This window comes from Leopardus geoffroyi, chromosome C3 (genome assembly GCF_018350155.1).
Source record: "Leopardus geoffroyi isolate Oge1 chromosome C3, O.geoffroyi_Oge1_pat1.0, whole genome shotgun sequence".
NCBI lineage: Eukaryota > Metazoa > Chordata > Mammalia > Carnivora > Felidae > Leopardus > Leopardus geoffroyi.
The window spans coordinates 109562292-109579588 of record NC_059338.1 but is presented as its reverse complement, the minus strand read 5'-3'; the positions used below and the strand labels follow the sequence as shown (position 1 = coordinate 109579588).

Sequence of the window (17297 nt, the reverse complement as noted above, 5' to 3'; positions counted from 1 at the left end):
TAAAAAGTGTTTTTGGCAAAAGTAACACTGGTATTGCCTAAGTATTTGAATGTGACACAATGATTATTTAGGTAATAATTGCAAGGAAAGATTTACTATGAAATAATCACTTTTTTCTTAGTGTGAAATGAGTACATGTTCACGGTAGAAACTTCAGATAATATAAACCTTAAAAGATGAAATCTAAATATTACACATAATTGGTCAAAAATCACGTTGATGTATATGAGGGGTTCTTCTTTTTCTTCAGTATTGGAATACAAAGTTAGCTAAGCTCAGCTATGGATAGAACTTTAAGTCTATTGAAGGGTTGAGTGCAGCATTTCCAGATTTTCCTCATTGGAATCTACTGGGGATAATAGGTTTTAGAGAATGTTCCAATAATAAATATGTGCTATGTTAGTAAATACTAATTAGTGCTATATAGAGAGAAGCTATGCCCCAGTATGTTAGCACTTAGCTGGCCACAATTTATGATAAATACTTTTTTTGGTATCTTAGGGAAAAAAACTGAAACTTAATATTTTATTTAGAATTATTTTTAATACTAACTGCTAGCCAAATGTTAAAGACTGTAAGCTCTTCAGAGGGCAGGGATGGTGCCCTACTGAGCCTAGTATAAATTTGGCACTCAAATATTTCTTGATGATCAATGCTCTTTAATTTTACATAATCTTGATGGTTTCCTCAGAACTGAATATAACTGGCTGTAGGGGAAAATGTGGCCAATTTTTTAAATAATTATTTTGTACTGCTGGTTCAATATTTACAATTTTGATTGAATATGTTATTAGAACTAATAAAGTGTTTGAAAATGTTTTGTGGTGTATTTTTTATCTGAAACAACTTTTTATTACAGAAACATACAAAATTACTTTTGGCTCTTTGTGTCCTTCAGAAGGAAAAGTATTCTTTAAATTACACCCTCTGTGAAAGGTAAGGAATTTGACAATAGCAGGGAAATATCTTTTTAGACATCTCATGATCATTTAGTGGTTGCACATTTCAAAAAGATTGCTATTTCTGTATGTTTGAAAGATGAACTTGAAATAAATGTTCCTTTTCACCTTTAACAAAATCTGGTGATTCTCTTTCAGTATGAAAAGAAGACTCAAAATCCCAACCCAGCCACTAACAAGTTAATTAACTTGGGTAGCAGCATTTTATTTCCAGCTTTTTCATTCTAGGGTTTGAATTGAAGCCATGACCTATTTATAATTATGCCCCTTAGACCCAGTCTGGCTTGTGTCTCTAATTTCCTGGCTACAGTGATTGGTTTAAGAATGGGCCCCTAATCTGAGCTGGACCAATCAGAAGCTTCTCTGGGACACTTGCCAGAGATACCAGGAAATGATGCCTTAATGCTGGAGTTAGGACCTTGGTGGTCTGTGTGTCTGGGCCTGCAGCTACTTCCTCTAAGAGACAGGTGGAGCCAGGAAGTTTTTGGTGTGTAGATGGGTAAATAAAGCCAGCTGTACTCTGGACTTCTCTGCTACACGAGTCTAAGAATTTCTTTTTTTCCACTTATACTAGTTTGAGTTGTGTTTCTGTCATTTACCAAGAAGAGTCTTGACATTAAAAGTAGAAAGAGATGTTTTATAAAAGAGCTGGAGAAAATATTAAATATAAGAGCAGAAATTAATTATAATAAGAAGATACAATAGAAAGGATCAAGAAAGCCCCCAAAATGATTCTGTAAAAAGGTTAGGAAAGCTGATAAATTCCTGGGCAAGACTGATCTAAAAAAAAAAAAAAGAAGAAGGGGTGCCTAGTTCGCCTTTTCTAGAATGTCCTATAATTGGAATCATGCTACGTACAGCCTCTTCAGATGGACTTCTTTCACTTAGCAACATGCATTTAAGTAAATGCTTATGCTTTTTTATGGCTTGACAGCTCATTTCTTTTTATTGCCAAATAATGGGAAGGCTTCTAGGATTATCATCATCATCATAGCTATGTGCCAGGCATTATTCTAAATGCTTTATATATATTAATTTATTTAATCCTTATAACTTTATAAGGTAGGTCCTACTAATATCCCCATTTTATAGATGAATCAGCGCCACTTTACAGAATAGACCAGAGATCTGAAATGACTTGCCCAAAGTTACAAAGCTTATAAATGGTGGACCAGGATTTGAACTCAGGTAGTTTGGCTCTAGAGCACATGTCTTTAACCACTAAACTATAATGCTTCATGTAAAAGTGTCCAAAATAATTTTCAGTGCCTAATCTTATCAATTTACTCTGCCATACTCCCAAACTTGCCTACTTGAAGAGTTGTCATACTTATTTGCTAATAAATTTAGTCATTTAAATTGCAGAAACATTTGCATCTAGCGTGTTATTCCATACGATTAATAATTGTTAATACTGGTAAATAGAGGTGGCCTTTTTGAGCCTTTGTTGTGTGTTAAACTCTGCAAAGTAATTTTTCGTATTCATTATTTTATTTCATCCTAATGACATCCCTTTGAGAGGTGCAATTATGTCTCAGGAGACTGAGGCTTTAAGAGGTTAAATAACTAGCTGAAGGTCGTGTGACTAAGTGGTAGATGTGGGCCTAGAACCCCAATGGAATTACTCCAAAGTCTGTGCTCTTCTTAGATGCTCTAACAAGATTTTGTATACTTAAGAATGGTATGTGTACGTTTAAGAGTGTTATGGCAGCCTTGCTGTAATATGATCATCTGGAAAACACAGAACTGTTTGGAGGAAGGGTTAAATCGCCTAAGGCATGTTCTCACAAAAGAACACTCTCTGACAGTTTTAAAAAATGAGGTAGACATATACCTATGTATATGGAAGATCTTCAAGACAGAAGACAGCAATCTGAGAATAACACATAAAGTGCCACTTACGTAAACAAGTGGAAACCAAACTGGATGATCAAGTATGTAAAGAAAATGGTCTGCTGGTTATAGTGAAAACTCTTAGCAGTGGTTCTCTTTGGGGAGGTAAGTGGGATAGACAGTGAGTGAAGGGTACTTTTACTTTTTTAGAAAGTTTATTTATTTATTTTGAGAGAGAGAGAGAGCGCATGCATGTTCGTGAGCAGGGGTGGGGCAGAGAGAGAGGGAAAGAGAGAATCTCAAGCAGGCTCTGTGCTGGTGGCTCAATCCCACCAATTGTGGGATCACGACCTGAGCCAAAATCCAGAGTCAGACACTCAACTGAGCCACCCAGGTGCCCCTGGGTACTTCTTTTTAATCTATACACTTCTGTGTTGGAATTTATTCTACAGCAAGGAAGTATTCATGTAGTACTCGTCTAAATTAAAAGACTTTAATGAATCAAACACAAAATAGTTATACACAGCCTGATTACAACAGTGTAAACGTGCAGAAAGTCAGAAATAAATTTTGAGAAAAAAATAGTTGGGAGTTTTAACTTCATGGTTCCCCCCACCTTTAGGTAAGTGCTTTAATGTATAAATTAAACTGTCAAAAAATAAGTGAACAGATCACACCAAGGAAAATCTGCATGTCTGTTTATTTCCATTAGAAAAATATTATCTATGAAAATTGTGGTCCACTCTCTTCCCCTTCACCTCTATCATTCAAACTTCAGTACTTTAATTTTACTCAAGTGAAAGCAGAGTTATACAGCTGACGTGAGAATTCAATATTTCACATCATTAAATTAATAGGCTTTAATTGAATTAGGTGTGCTTTTATTATTTATCAGGAATAGCAACCTCTCTCTCCTACATGTTATTTCCCTTTACTTTCATTTATTTGAGGAAGTATGGAATGCACGTTTTTTTTCCCACATCCAGTCATGAGTATGCGTGTGGTTTATAACACCAGTAACGGGAGTTGTCATCCAATCTTCAGTTCACACTCAATTCCCCTTATTATATGGTATTTCCATAGTGACTTCCAATGTTTTAGTCAATCATACACTTTCCAACGTCAACTGTAAAAATTAAGATGTTAATTTAAAAACATTATTGAGATTCCAGACTGAATAATGCCGGCCCCGCTTATAGCGACGCCGTTGTGAGAGGTCCTTGGACAGCCACTGCTTCAATCTCCACACGGCTTCCCTGCAGGGAAAATAAGGAAGCAACATTTAGGTAATTTTTTACAAATTAAGAGAGCTGTGCAATACCTACTAAAAACATATGCAACTAACAGCAATAGGGCGTTTTTAACATTAAATTTCTCAAAGAAAGAAAGGACGAGCAGGCGTTCCCTGGGAACCTACCACAGGCCAGGCTCCCGTGCCGAACACGTCCATAAGCATTAGCACATAGGATTCTCACTGCAGCTATATCAGACAGTGTTCTCTCCTCAGTCCAGAGAATGATATGCCGAAGCCTGGAGAGGTTATTCAGCCTGTCCCAGGACACAGAGCTAAGTGGCAGAGGTTCAAACCCATGCCTTCTGATTCCAAGTTCAGAGCTCATTCTACTATACCCAATACCTTAATTCAGTTTGATGATACTGAGCATTCCAGTAACAGCCAATTAAAACAATAAAAAATACCACTCACAATTACAAGTGGAAGCCAGTAGGGGCTGCTTCTTTGTAGGCAGGAATACCGTGCCACTAAGAGCTTCTGATTAGGCTCGAATACCAAATTAGGAATGGTGAGAAAATACGTGAGCCACTGGTTTTGAGATTCTTTTTCTAATAGAAGGTCTATGTGTGGCCTTAATTTTTAATTTTCTTAATTTTTAAGACAACTTTTAAAAATTTCTCAAGTTTCTTGGGGCATCTAGGTGGCTCAGTCTGTTAAGTGTCAGACTCTTGATTTCAGCTCAGCTCATGATCTCGAAGTTTGTGAGTCTAAGCCCTGCATCAGGCTCTGTGCTGACAGCCTGGAGCCTGCTTGGGATTCTCTGTCTCCTCTCTCTCTCTCTGCCCCTCCCCGGCTTGTGCTCCCTTTCTCTCTCTCAAAAATTAATAAATTAAAAAAAATTCTTAAGTTTCTTAATTTTTTTTCCTTGTACATATAATATTGGGTATTTCCTTTTAGTCTTTAAGATCCTGGAAACCAGAGGGGTGCCTGAATGGCTCAGTTGGTGGGGCATCTGACTTTGGCTCAAGTCATGATGTCACTACTCGTGAGTTTAAGCCCTGCGCTGGGCTCTATGCTGACAGCTCAGAGCCTGGAGCCTGCTTCGGATTCTGGGTCTCCCTTTCTCTCTACCCCTCCCCGGCTTGTGCTCTGTCTCTCTCTCTCTAAGGTAAATAAAAAAAAAAAAAAAAAAAAAAAAAAGATCCTGGAAAACAGATTATTTCTTTTAAAAATTTCCTGCAAAATTGCTTAGTTTGTTATATTCAGAAAACAATGTAGGCATTTAAAATTGTGTACATTAGCCATTTTAAAGTGTACTTACTCTGGGTAAAGCAGCAACCTGGTAAGCAGCTCTTGCAGGAAAACTGCTCTTAAAATCTAAATTTAAAAGAATTTCATTTTAGTTTTCGGACACTGTATTGTGACGGCACAATCAAGAATCTGGTAAGTGCTTCATAGATCTATTAGTGCTTAGATACAAGCAACACTGAAAAAAAAGAAGCTAACATTCATATTAGTTTGATAAAATATTTTGCCATAGGATTCCTATGACAGTGAATACTTTTAAAGATGTCTTCGCTTTCTGGGAAAAAGGAAAATATTCACATACTTTGAGACTTTGATCTTGTTTGATATGAATAGGGTTTTATTTTTAAAGTGATACTTATGTGATATGAACTCATTTAAGCATTCAAACAACCCTATAAAGTTTTATCCCCATTTTGCATATGAAGAAACCAAGGCATAAAACCATTAACTAATTAACCAGCTAAGGATTCTGAGAGCCAGAACAGAGAATGGTGGTGAGGTCATATCACAGCACTAAAAAATACAATTTATGTGTTATTATTAGGAGGGCTTAAAAGCCTGAGAAGAGTGTATCAATATTAAGCTTTAGGAAAATGAATTTATAAGACTGTAGTATATTATTCTAGGGAATCCCACAGAAATATCTTGGATCTTTTTCATGGGGGCACACCGTATGTTTCCAATCAGACAATTCTTTTAGGACAGGATCTATGGCCATTTCTTTAGCATCTCCTATCACTCTTAATTCATAATGGACAATCATTAAGGTTAATACACTCATTTCTCTTAAAATGGAATACAGTAATGAAGCCAAATTACTTACACTGTTTGTAGACTTCATTGACGGTGTTGAAGTCATTTATGTCAGCCAGCAAAACAGTTGTTTTTACCACTAAAAGATACATACATCGTTATTAGGTTTAGCTATTTGGTCTCACTCAAAATATTACTTAGCAAAACATGGTTCTGCGACTGAATTGATTAAAATGGGACTGAAATTAAAACAACTTTCAAAAGCAACCAAGATATGGCATGGCATATTACTGGATGCTCCATATTCTTCAAAAAGAGTTATCAAACACAAATGTGAAGGAATCAAACAGGTATCAAACAAATGTGAAGGAATATCGAGTTGCTCACCGTTAGTGAAGTCACAGCCTGCAGCTTTCAGAATTTCACCCATGTTTGTAAGAGCCTATGAAGCAAGGCAAGAAAGACCTAAGGCACTGGATGGATGTTACATTAAAGCTTTATTTCAATTCAATTAATCAACTTTTACTAATATCTCCTTAAATAGCTTATGTTGCAGAAAAATCCTCCCGTTCTAGGAAATTCTACTCCTTCTAGGCCACCTCTATACAAGGGAATTGCTTCTTGGCTTTCCTGTAATGGAATGAATCTTTCTGACATATAGTGAGACCTTGTCTCCTTTTGTGAGTAGAAAGACTGGACTGAAGTCTCTTCTTCAGTGCTAGGGGGTGCAAAGTTCTCAGCCAGTGTCCACTAAACTCAAAGAGACAGCTTCTGGAGTTCTGAACTCTGTATTGCTTTGAGGGTAAATAAGAGCTAGTGAGCATCAAAACATGTTTCCTTTTAAAGCAATAATTGATTTTAAAGAGTTCTATCTTTTTCTCAAAAAACAGTATCAGTAAATTATGTATATGCTTGACACTCTGGCCTTTGAAAAAACATCAGTTTTTCACTCATTCCTTAATGTACAATTTTTTCAATTCATTATTCCTCTTTAGTTTACTGGGCACATTATAATATTTGATATTTTTATTTATTTTTTTCTTCTTTTTTTTGAATTGAGAGAGAGTATACACATGCATGTGGGGGAGGGGCAGAGGGAGGAGGAAGAGAGAGAGATAGAAAGAGAATTTTAATCAGGCTCCATGCTCAGTGTGGAGTCCGACGCAGGGCTCAATCTCACGATTGTAAGATCACGACCTGAGCTGAAACCAAGAGTCAGGTGCTTAACCGACTGAGACACCCGGGCACCCTGATATTTTTATTTAAAAAAAAAAAAAAAGTCTTCTAAATAGGTAATATATAGATATGGCAAAAAAAATTCAACAGCTATAAAAAAGCCATATACAGTGAAAAGATGTCTCCTACCCTTACTTCCTTCTTCCCCAGCTTCTTGTATATCCTTGAAGAGACAGTCAATGCTTACACCAGCATAAATGCGCACCACTCGCACCCCCACACACCCTCACACACACACACACACAGATGGTAGCATATTGTGCAAAGCTGTTTTGCATCTCTGTTTTATTCTATCACCTAACAATTTATGTTGGGAGATTTTTCCACATTAATTTAGTTGTATGGAACTAGCATGATTTATTTCATTAGTTCCTTACGGATGGACATTTAGATTGTTTTCTATCTTTGGATATTATAAATGACTCAGTGAATGCATAAAATTATAATTTAATTATATTTATTGGATCAGAATTATACTCATTCTTATTTAAAAAAAATTTTTTTTAAACGTTTATTTATTTTTGAGACAGAGAGAGACAGAGCACGAACAGGGGAGGGGCAGAGAGAGAGGGAGACACAGAATCTGAAACAGGCTCCAGGCTCTGAGCTGTCAGCGCAGAGCCCGACGTGGGGCTCGAACTCACGGCCAGTGAGATCATGACCTGAGCCGAAGTCAGACGCTTAACTGACCAAGCCACCCAGGCGCCCCCTCCTCATTCTTATTTTAAAAGACACATATTGCACCTAATCTTTTTTTTTTAATTTATTTTTTTTAACGTTTATTTATTTTTGAGACAGAGAGAGACAGAGCATGAATGGGGGAGGGTCAGAGAGAGGGAGACACAGAATCTGAAATAGGCTCCAGTCTCTGAGCTGTCAGCACAGAGCCCGACGCGGGGCTCGAACTCACGGACCGCGAGATCATGACCTGAGCCGAAGTCGGCCGCTTAACCGACTGAGCCACCCAGGTACCCCTGCACATAATCTTTGATAGTTCTCTCTTACTAACAAATGTTGACTGTTACTTCTGTGGGTTTTTTTTTTTTTTTGCAGCTAAGTGGCCCTGATAAAAAATTTCCCAATCCGTGTGGAAGTGGCAAGATGCTATCTGATTTCAATAATTTAATTGAGATTTAAGTAATTTTATTGAGAGAGCTGACATACAATATTGCATCAGTTTTAGGTATGTAATATGATGATTTGATATATGTACATACTATAAAATAATTACTGCAGTTTAGTGACTATCCAAACATTCAGGTTTGAAGTCACCCTTGGAAGGTAGACTTTTTTGTTGTTGTTAAATGATTCCTCAAAGTTTGGACTTTCTGCTGATATAAAACTGTCTTAAATCAATCAATAAGTAACTTTAAAAGCATTTATCTGATAACCTCTATAAAAAATCAGCCAAATGGATTCTTAATACTTTCAGTATTAAAAAGCAATAAAGAAGGGAACTTCAAGTGTGAAAAAATGACTTACTTGTTTGGCTTCCTCTGCCACCCCTCCTGGCACGAGCTGTCCACTTGCAGGGTCCATGCCTATCTGTCCTGAAATGTAAATGGTCCTGTCGACTAACACAGCCTGACTGCAATAAACAGAAATACAGTATGTATATAAAATATAAAGCACAAAATTCAATGCTAAAAGATTTCTCTGCTAGGACACAAAAAGCACAAAATGTAAAATAAAAGAATAATAGGACTTCATTAAAATGAAAACCTTTTGCTTTTTGAAAGAGATCTTTAAGAAAATGGAAACACAAGTCACAGATTGGGAGAAACTATTTGCAAAACATATATCTAACAAAGAACTTGTCCCCAGAATATATAAAGAACTCGTATAGCTCAGTAACATAAACAACCCAATAAAATATGGGCAAGTGATTTGAGCAGATATTTCATAAAAGAAGACATATGAAGAGCTAGGGAGTACATAAAAGATGCTCAACATTATTACTGATTAGAAAAATGTAAAGCAAAACCTCACTAGATACCATTACACCCAATAAGATGTCACTGATAACAGTAAGGATTGGTGAGGATGTGAAGTGACCAGAATCCTGTAATATGTACCCCATTGGCAGGAGTGCAAAAATAGTCCAGATGCTTTGGAAAATAGTTTGGCAAGTTTCTTAAAAACTTAAACATATACTTAATATACAACCCCAGCGATTTCTTTCTTAGGCAGCTACCAAAAAGAAAGGAAAATATATGTCCAAAGACTTCACATGACTGTTCAGAACAGCATTATTTATGATAGCAAAAAGGAAAAACAAAAAATAAACATCCACTGATAGATCCAACTAAAGACTACATATTATTTGATTCCACTTATATGAAATTCTAGAAGAGAAAGTATAACAGCAGAAAGTAGATTAGTGACTTCCTGGGGACAGTGGGGACTGACCACAAATGGGTATGAGGGAATTTTTGGGGGGTGATGGAAATGTGCTAAAACTTGACTGTGGTAGCAAATGCATGGCTCTAAGAATTTACCAAAACCCATGGAACTCTAAACTTAAAATGGGTGAACTTTAATGTAACTTACACCTCAACAGAACTGCAAGACAGTAACAACAAAAATGCAATGCCAAGAGCACTGCTAGAAAAGAAGTAGTTATTTTCGGACAAGATTCATTACTGCTTCTTGAAGTGTTAATTAAGGATCCACCTATGATGGGAACACTTTATTTCTATAAAGTGCTTGTTTTTGGAAAAGGCTTGTTTTGTAATGAGGATACTAAATTTCAGAATTAGGGTACAATCACAAGAAACAGAATAAGCCATGCTGAGACCTGAAAAAGAGTCAAACAAATCAACTTAAAAAAATGTATTAGTTTTTGGATAAAGAAAACACACCTCTGTTGTTTCTCTTTTTAATTGTGGTAAAAAATATATATATATACATATATAAGATAAAATTTATCATTTTAACCATCTTTAGGTACACAATTCAGTGGCATTAAGTACCACCATTTTTAAAATCCTGATAAAGAAAACTTAGTATCAATTTAAATTTAGAAGTAAAATTTGTTTTATCATTTCCATGTTTATTTAGAAAGAGCATCTTCTCATTTCCAATGTTACATTTCTAATATTACATTCTCATTTCTAATCTTCGTTTCCCCTGATTTTCCCTGACCATAACTTTTCTCTTTATGATTTAAAATATAGCATGTATGTATATACTTATTTATTTATTTATTTATTTATTTATTTATTTATTTATGTAAGCTCTACACCAAATGTGGTATTGAATTCATAATCCTGAGATCAAGAGTTGCATGCTCTACTGACTGAGCCAGCCAGGCACCCCTATAATTCTTTTCTTAATAATTTTTTGAATAAGAGAACATTCACATGGATCAAAAATCTAGAAATACAAAGAATCTCAGTGAAAAATCTCCTCCTTTCTCTCCTTATCCTCCTCCTGCCCGGTTTCCAGCCCCTACAGATAACGAATGCTCTCCTTTACGTATTCTTCCAAAGTTTCTGCATGCATATATGAGTAAAAATGAAATATATCTTCACCCTGTTTATATAACATATGGCATACTAAAAGCTCTTCTACATTTTGCTTTTTTCACTCAATGGTATATTGCAATCTTTCTATAACTATATGCAGAATGCATCCTTATTCTTTTAACAGCTGCATAGTATTTTATTGTTTGGACATGCTTTACTAGTTACCATCGTTTCCAATATATTTTAAAAATGTATTTATTTATTTATTTAGAGACACAGAGAAAGATCGCAAGCAGGGATGGGACAGAGAGAGAGAAGGAGAGAGAGAATCCCAAGCAGGTTCCGCACTGGTAGTATGGAGCATGATGAGGGGCTTGATCTAACGAACGGTGACATCATGACCTGAGCTGAAATCAAGTGTTCAACACTCAATCGACTGAACCACCTGGGCACCCCTTGATTCCAATATTTTGCTACTGTAAACAAAACTACACTGAAAACCGTATCTCACACACACACACACACACACACACACACACACACACACACACTTTCCCTGGGCAAGTACTAAGCCTTTCTTTCATCTGAACCTCAGAGGAGCCATTCTTATACCATGAGCAGGATCTTGTCTTATAGTATAACTAGTTCTGTTCTTATCCTGTTTCTGGGGTATGCCAGACTGACTGTAAACCCCTTGAAGGCAGGAGCTGTGTCTTACTGTCTCCAGCTGTGCCTAGGTGATTCTTTGCACTAGTGGGCACACAATAACTTCTTGTTCATGTTTTGCTCTCTAACCACTTACTAGCTTAAATGACTTTGGCTGTCAGTAAAGTATCTTTTTAGCAGGACCCACTGGCTTATTGTGTGGGCTTGGAGAGCGAAAGAGGGTAGATTTAAACTTGGTTAATAGGATTTAGAAAGTCTAGAAATTCTTCTCAACTATCTGGGCCATAATAGATAACTATTCACCCTGGCCCAGAAACAGGTAACTATGGAGTAGGTTAATGTGTAAGCTTTCTTCAGGTTGAAAAGTATCATCAACTAACAAGGTTTCTATTAACTGTCCTGTGTAGAATTAGGCTACCTTAGGCCCTTTGCAAAGTAATTTTAACTTTCCCTATATTTGAAATATAGTTTAAGCCCATTTGCATTACCATTGGTCAAAAAATTTATTGGGGCGCCTGGGTGGCTCAGTCAGTTGGGCGTCCAACTTGGGCTCATGTCATGATCTCACAGTTTGTGAGTTCGAGCCCTGCGTCGAGCTCTGTGTGGTAAGAGCTCAGAGCCTGGAGCCTGCTTCAGATTCTGTATTTCCCTCTCTCTGTCCCTCCCCACCACTTGTGCTCTGTGTGTGTCTCTCTCAAAAATAAACATAAAGCAAACAAAAAAAGTAAAAATTTAGGATAGTAAAAAGGAATTCATTTATTCTCAGAAAACTAACAGACCTCGAAGACTATTTGAGCTATGTGAATTATCGCTTATAGATTAGTGAAGAGATGTTCACAAAGATAATTAGCTAGTTAGCTCTTCCTGAGAATAAGAAACCTACTATCCACAGACAAGTCATTAGGATTCCAGAACATTTAAGTGTATCGTTCTACTGCCAACTAAAAGGATAATAACACTTTCAAAAGAATCTTAGTAAGAATTCTCATTGTAATTGTAATGTATTGTAATCTATGCCACATGGACTATCGCTTCCAAATGTCATGACTATTTGGATAGTGTGCTAACAAAATGGAAAGCAATGCAATGTGATGTTGAAATCTCTCAAGGTTCTGTCCTGGTAACTTCTGAAATGTGCTCAGCTGATTAGTGAATTGGTGACAACACCCCATCCATCACAATGCCAAGGATTGAAAGTTCAACACATTTGAATTCTTCCTAGAGAAGACCTGGAATTTTCAACAACTGTGCTCATAAAAACTCAAACTCAAATGCACACAAATTTGTTTTCAAATGGTTCTTAAAACATGTCTAATTAACTTTATCAGAATATAGCTAGTTACTTGGGAGTGTGGTTTTCTTCAAGATAAAATATTGAAAATTAGCACCATTTTTAGTGGCCTTGTATGATCTCTAGATACAAAAGAGCATTAAGGACACTATGTCCTGGGAAGTCTCCACACAGTGAGCTGGTTGATGTTTTTTCTGTCATCATACTGGTATATTAAATTTCCCTTCTTTTTTCTTGCAGCTCTATAAAGTCAACCAGCATATTACTGCCCTGCTTGCTTTCTTAAACAACGTACACACTTGAGGAAGGTGTGTGCTCCAGGCTCTATAATCACTTTGTCTGGTTAAGTGTTGATTTTGTTCTGAAGTAAAACCACTGGGTGATTGAGGAAGAACGATCCAGAGCAGAGGAGGAAAAAGATTGCTGATTTTTACTTTTATTGTAATACCCCCATAACTATCTTTAATGTCTTCTCCAAATAATTTTTCCTCTTAAAAGAAATCTGACCGGGGGCACCTGGGTGGCTCAGTCAGTTAAGCGTCTGACTCTTGATTTTAGCTCAGGTCATGATCTCATGGTTTGTGTGTTCAAGCCCCACGTTGGGCTCTGCGCTGACAATCTGGAGCCTGCTTGGGACTCTCTCTACCCCTCCCCCACTAGCGTGTGTTCTCTTTCTCTCTCAAAATACATAGAAACATTAAAAAAAAAAAGAAATCTGATCATGTCATTTCCTCTACAAAAACATTTGAATGCTCCTCAACGCATACAAAATAAAGTTTATACTCTTCAGTTTAGCACTGAAAATGATCATAGTCCAGACCTTGCTAAAAGCTAATTTTTAGCAAGAAGCAAAACAAAAATTTAGATTCAAGGTCCAACTCTGAACCTGTGTTTCCCAAAGTGTAGGTCATATACAAACACTGAATCACAGTAAGGAAATGATTCCCTTTTCAATTTTCTTTCAGTAATTCCATAGCAGGAGATAGCAAACTAAATGATGAAGATTGAGCTCTAGAGCTTGACTAAGTTCAAATTCTGTCATATCCCATCCTAGTGGTCAACCTTGGGCATATTATTTAACCACAAGTAGATCAATTTCTTCACCCGAAAAATGAGTACTGTAATAATAACTGTGCACCTAAAGCACCTAGAAGAGTGCTTTGTGCTGAGTGAACATCTTTAAATGTTAGCAATTATGACATCAATCCTCTAATTATATGAAAGAAAAAATACCATTTTTAGGGGGAAAAATCTTATCACTTTTTTTCTCTTTTTTTAAAGTAGGCTTCATGCCCAGTATAGAGCCCAATGTGGGGCTTGATCTCATGATCCTGAGATCAAGACCTGAGCTGAGACCAAGACTCAGATGCTTGGGGCACCTGGGTGACTCAGCTGATTGAGCATTGGATGCTTGTTTTTGGCTCAGGTCATGATCTCAAGGTCAAAGGATCAAGCCCTGTGTCAGGCTGTGGGCGCCTGCTTAAAGATTCTCTCCCCCTCTGCCCTCTCTGCATTGCCCCCATCCAGCTTGAGCTCTCCCTCTCTAAAAAACAAAACAAAACAAAACAAAACAAAACAAAACGCCCAACACTTAATCTACTGAGCTACCCAGGTGCCCTGAAATTTATCACTTTTTTTTTTTAAGTTTATTTATTTTTGAGAGAGAGAAAGAGAGAGAGAGCATGAGCAGGGGAAGGGCAGATAGAGAAGGAGACAGAGAACCAAAGCAGGCTCTGAGCTGTCAGCCCAGAGCCCAACACGGTGCTTGAACCCACAGACCGCGAGATCATGACCTGACCTGAAGTCTGCCACTTAACCAACTGAGCTACCCAGGCGCCCCTGAAATTTATCACTTTTAACAGAGAGAGCAGTCTTAGGTTCTGAGCCAACTGCGGCAGCTTCCCAGAATTACGCTTTTTACTTATTTGAGCTTATTTTTTTTTTTTTTTACTGTTACCTTCCTTGGGTTGTTTTCTTTTTAGAGTACTGTTGTAAAGTTTCCTTTTTAAAGGTGTTAAAGTGAGCCCTCTTAAATAAAAGTGTTAAGTAAATTATGATATAGGTGGTACACAGATTTGGCAAATGGAAAAGAAAAAGAGTAAAAGTCGTAGTTGGATTACTAAAACTTCCTCCAAAAAATATGCCATGTATTCTTCCACCACTATGCCTCAAGTCATTCCCTCGATCTGGAATGAACTTCGCCCAACGACTTTCTGCTGAAGTTCTTAATAAAGTAATTTAAAAATCACTTTACAACAGTACTATACAAATGGCAAACCTACCCTTCAAAACCCAGCTCAAGGACCACCTGTCGCAGGAGTCCTCTTAAATCTTTCTCTTCCTCTGTCCCCAGTTACCAGCAATTTCTTTCTTCTCCTTTTTTTTGCCATCCCTGCCCCCATGACTCCTTATTCCCACTGCACTTATTTCTAACCCTGCTATCGTAATTATTGTTCTGCCACCTAGGAGTGCTATTTCTCATGGCAGTGTGGTTTAGAGGACGGAGCTTGGGCTTGTTCAAATCCAGTTCTGCCACTTACGGACTGTCTGACCTCGGACACAGGTTTTTGTTTTTTTTTTTTTTTTTATAAAATGAGGATGGGACTCAGAGAAGAAGGTGGTTGTCACAGTGGCCGCCATGCAGCATGCACTAAATGAAAATGTTTCCTTTTCTCTCCCCTACGTGTGTGAATGTCTTTCACACTGGATTGATTCTTTTACATTTTTTGCATCCTCTGCTGTGCTTGACATAGGGTAGGTACTCAATACATGTATTATATCATAGTCCAAGTGGTTCAGTTGTAGAAGTTTTCCATCTGTGATTCTTTTAACCGTGATCAGATACTACATTTTTATTTTTTTAATTTTTTTTTAATGTTTTATTCATTTTTGAGACAGAGAGAGACAGAGCATGAACGGGGGAGGGGCAGAGAGAGAGGGAGACACAGAATTGGAAGCAGGCTCCAGGCTCTGAGCCATCAGCCCAGAGCCCGACACGGGGCTGGAACTCACGGACCGGGAGATCGTGACCTGGCTGAAGTCGGACGCTTAACCGACTGCGCCACCCAGGCGCCCCAGATACTACATTTTTAAAAGGAAAAATGGGGAAAGGGTTACGTGGTATACTTTATGAAGTATTTAAAGTAACAAAAATTAGAGTCAAAAAGTCTCCAAGAATGCATAGGATGAGATTTAATAGTTTTAAAGCTGAGACATTTTCAGAAAATACAGTTTTTTAAAAAAAGTAATTTAGAAACTTCTGGGTGGCTCAGTTGATTAAGCATCAGACTCTTGATTTCGGCTCAGGTCATAACCTTGAGGTTTGTGGGAATGAGCCCCACGCCGGGCTCTGCGCTATCAGCCTGGGATTCTCTCTTCTCTCTCTTTCTCTCAAAATAAATATATAAACTTTAAAAAAAAAGCAATTAAATTTTTTATATTAACAGCACTTCTGACAAGTGGGAGTACATGTACACAGTGTAGACTTTCTGGCCAGTATATACACATTTAGCTAGAGCATGTCAGGGCAATCTTAGCAAATGATTTTCGTTGTGCTGTTTTTATTAGTGGGAAATAAGCATGGGCAACTAATTTATACACATCCCACTGCATTTCTCTTTGGGTTGTAAATATCAGTGTCTTAGGTAGATGAGCAGCGATTTTCTAAGCGTCTCTGTCAAAAAAATTCAGCTCTCCAGAGAGACACTCACATCTGTTCATGGGATTTATTCCTTTGAATTAAGAGAGGGTTAGACCAAACATTATACGAAGTGAAAGAAGTCAGTCACAAAGGACCACATATCGTACGATTCCATTTACAGAAGTCCAGAACAGGCAAATCCACAGAAACTGAAAGTAAATTAGTGGTTGCCAGGGGTTAGCAGGAAAGAATAGGGAGTCACTGCTAATGGGTATGCGGTTTCTTTTGGAGGTGATTAACATATTCTGAAATTATGTAGTAGTGAGTATTTTGTGAGTATAATAAAAACAATAACGACAACAACAACACTGACTTGCACACTTTAAGGGGGTGAATTTTATGGGCATGTGAAGTATATCTGGATAAAATGGTTACAAACAAAAAAAAGTCCAAAAATTAAAAAAACTGACTACTTGGCAGGCAGAACTCTGTGGCCTCCAGGTCCGGGCAGAGTCCCAGGGAACACAAGCTCCTGTTGCCAGTGGGGCTCCCACTGGAAAGAGTATGTTAACCCCTTTTCCGGGTTCAGTTTCCCGGGTTCAGCGTGTTCGAGGAGGTTGGACCCGATGAAGGTCGAAGCCCGCTCCAGGTCTGACCCAGAGTTATTCCAACCTCGGATCCCCGACCCCACAAGCCCAGAGTCCATCCGCGCACCCGCCCGCGTCGTTACCTGTAGGGACCGATGGCCCCTGGAGCTTTCGCAGTGCTGATCACCTTTCTGATTAAAGATGCCATAGCTAACCCTTTTACTTGCTGCCCCTCCAAGAAAGAAATGCTGCACACCGTCCCGGCTTGCGTCTCACGGGACTGATCAACCCAGGGCAGAATCCCGGTGGTAACTTGTTTCCCG

The 17297-nt window shown here is 37.8% G+C and overlaps 1 protein-coding gene across 1 annotated transcript; it reads right to left on the bottom strand.

Moving 5' to 3' along the window:
* Positions 1-3473: 3473 nt before the first annotated feature.
* On the bottom strand, positions 3474-17288 carry RIDA (reactive intermediate imine deaminase A homolog). The gene is made up of 6 exons (XM_045454109.1): positions 17118-17288; positions 8806-8911; positions 6475-6529; positions 6158-6226; positions 5348-5403; positions 3474-4048 (listed from the first exon to the last, which is right to left on the bottom strand). Exons 1-6 carry the CDS (start codon positions 17180-17182, stop codon positions 3986-3988), a joined length of 414 nt encoding a protein of 137 aa, XP_045310065.1. The 5' UTR covers positions 17183-17288; the 3' UTR covers positions 3474-3985.
* Between the last annotated feature and the right edge of the window lie 9 nt (positions 17289-17297).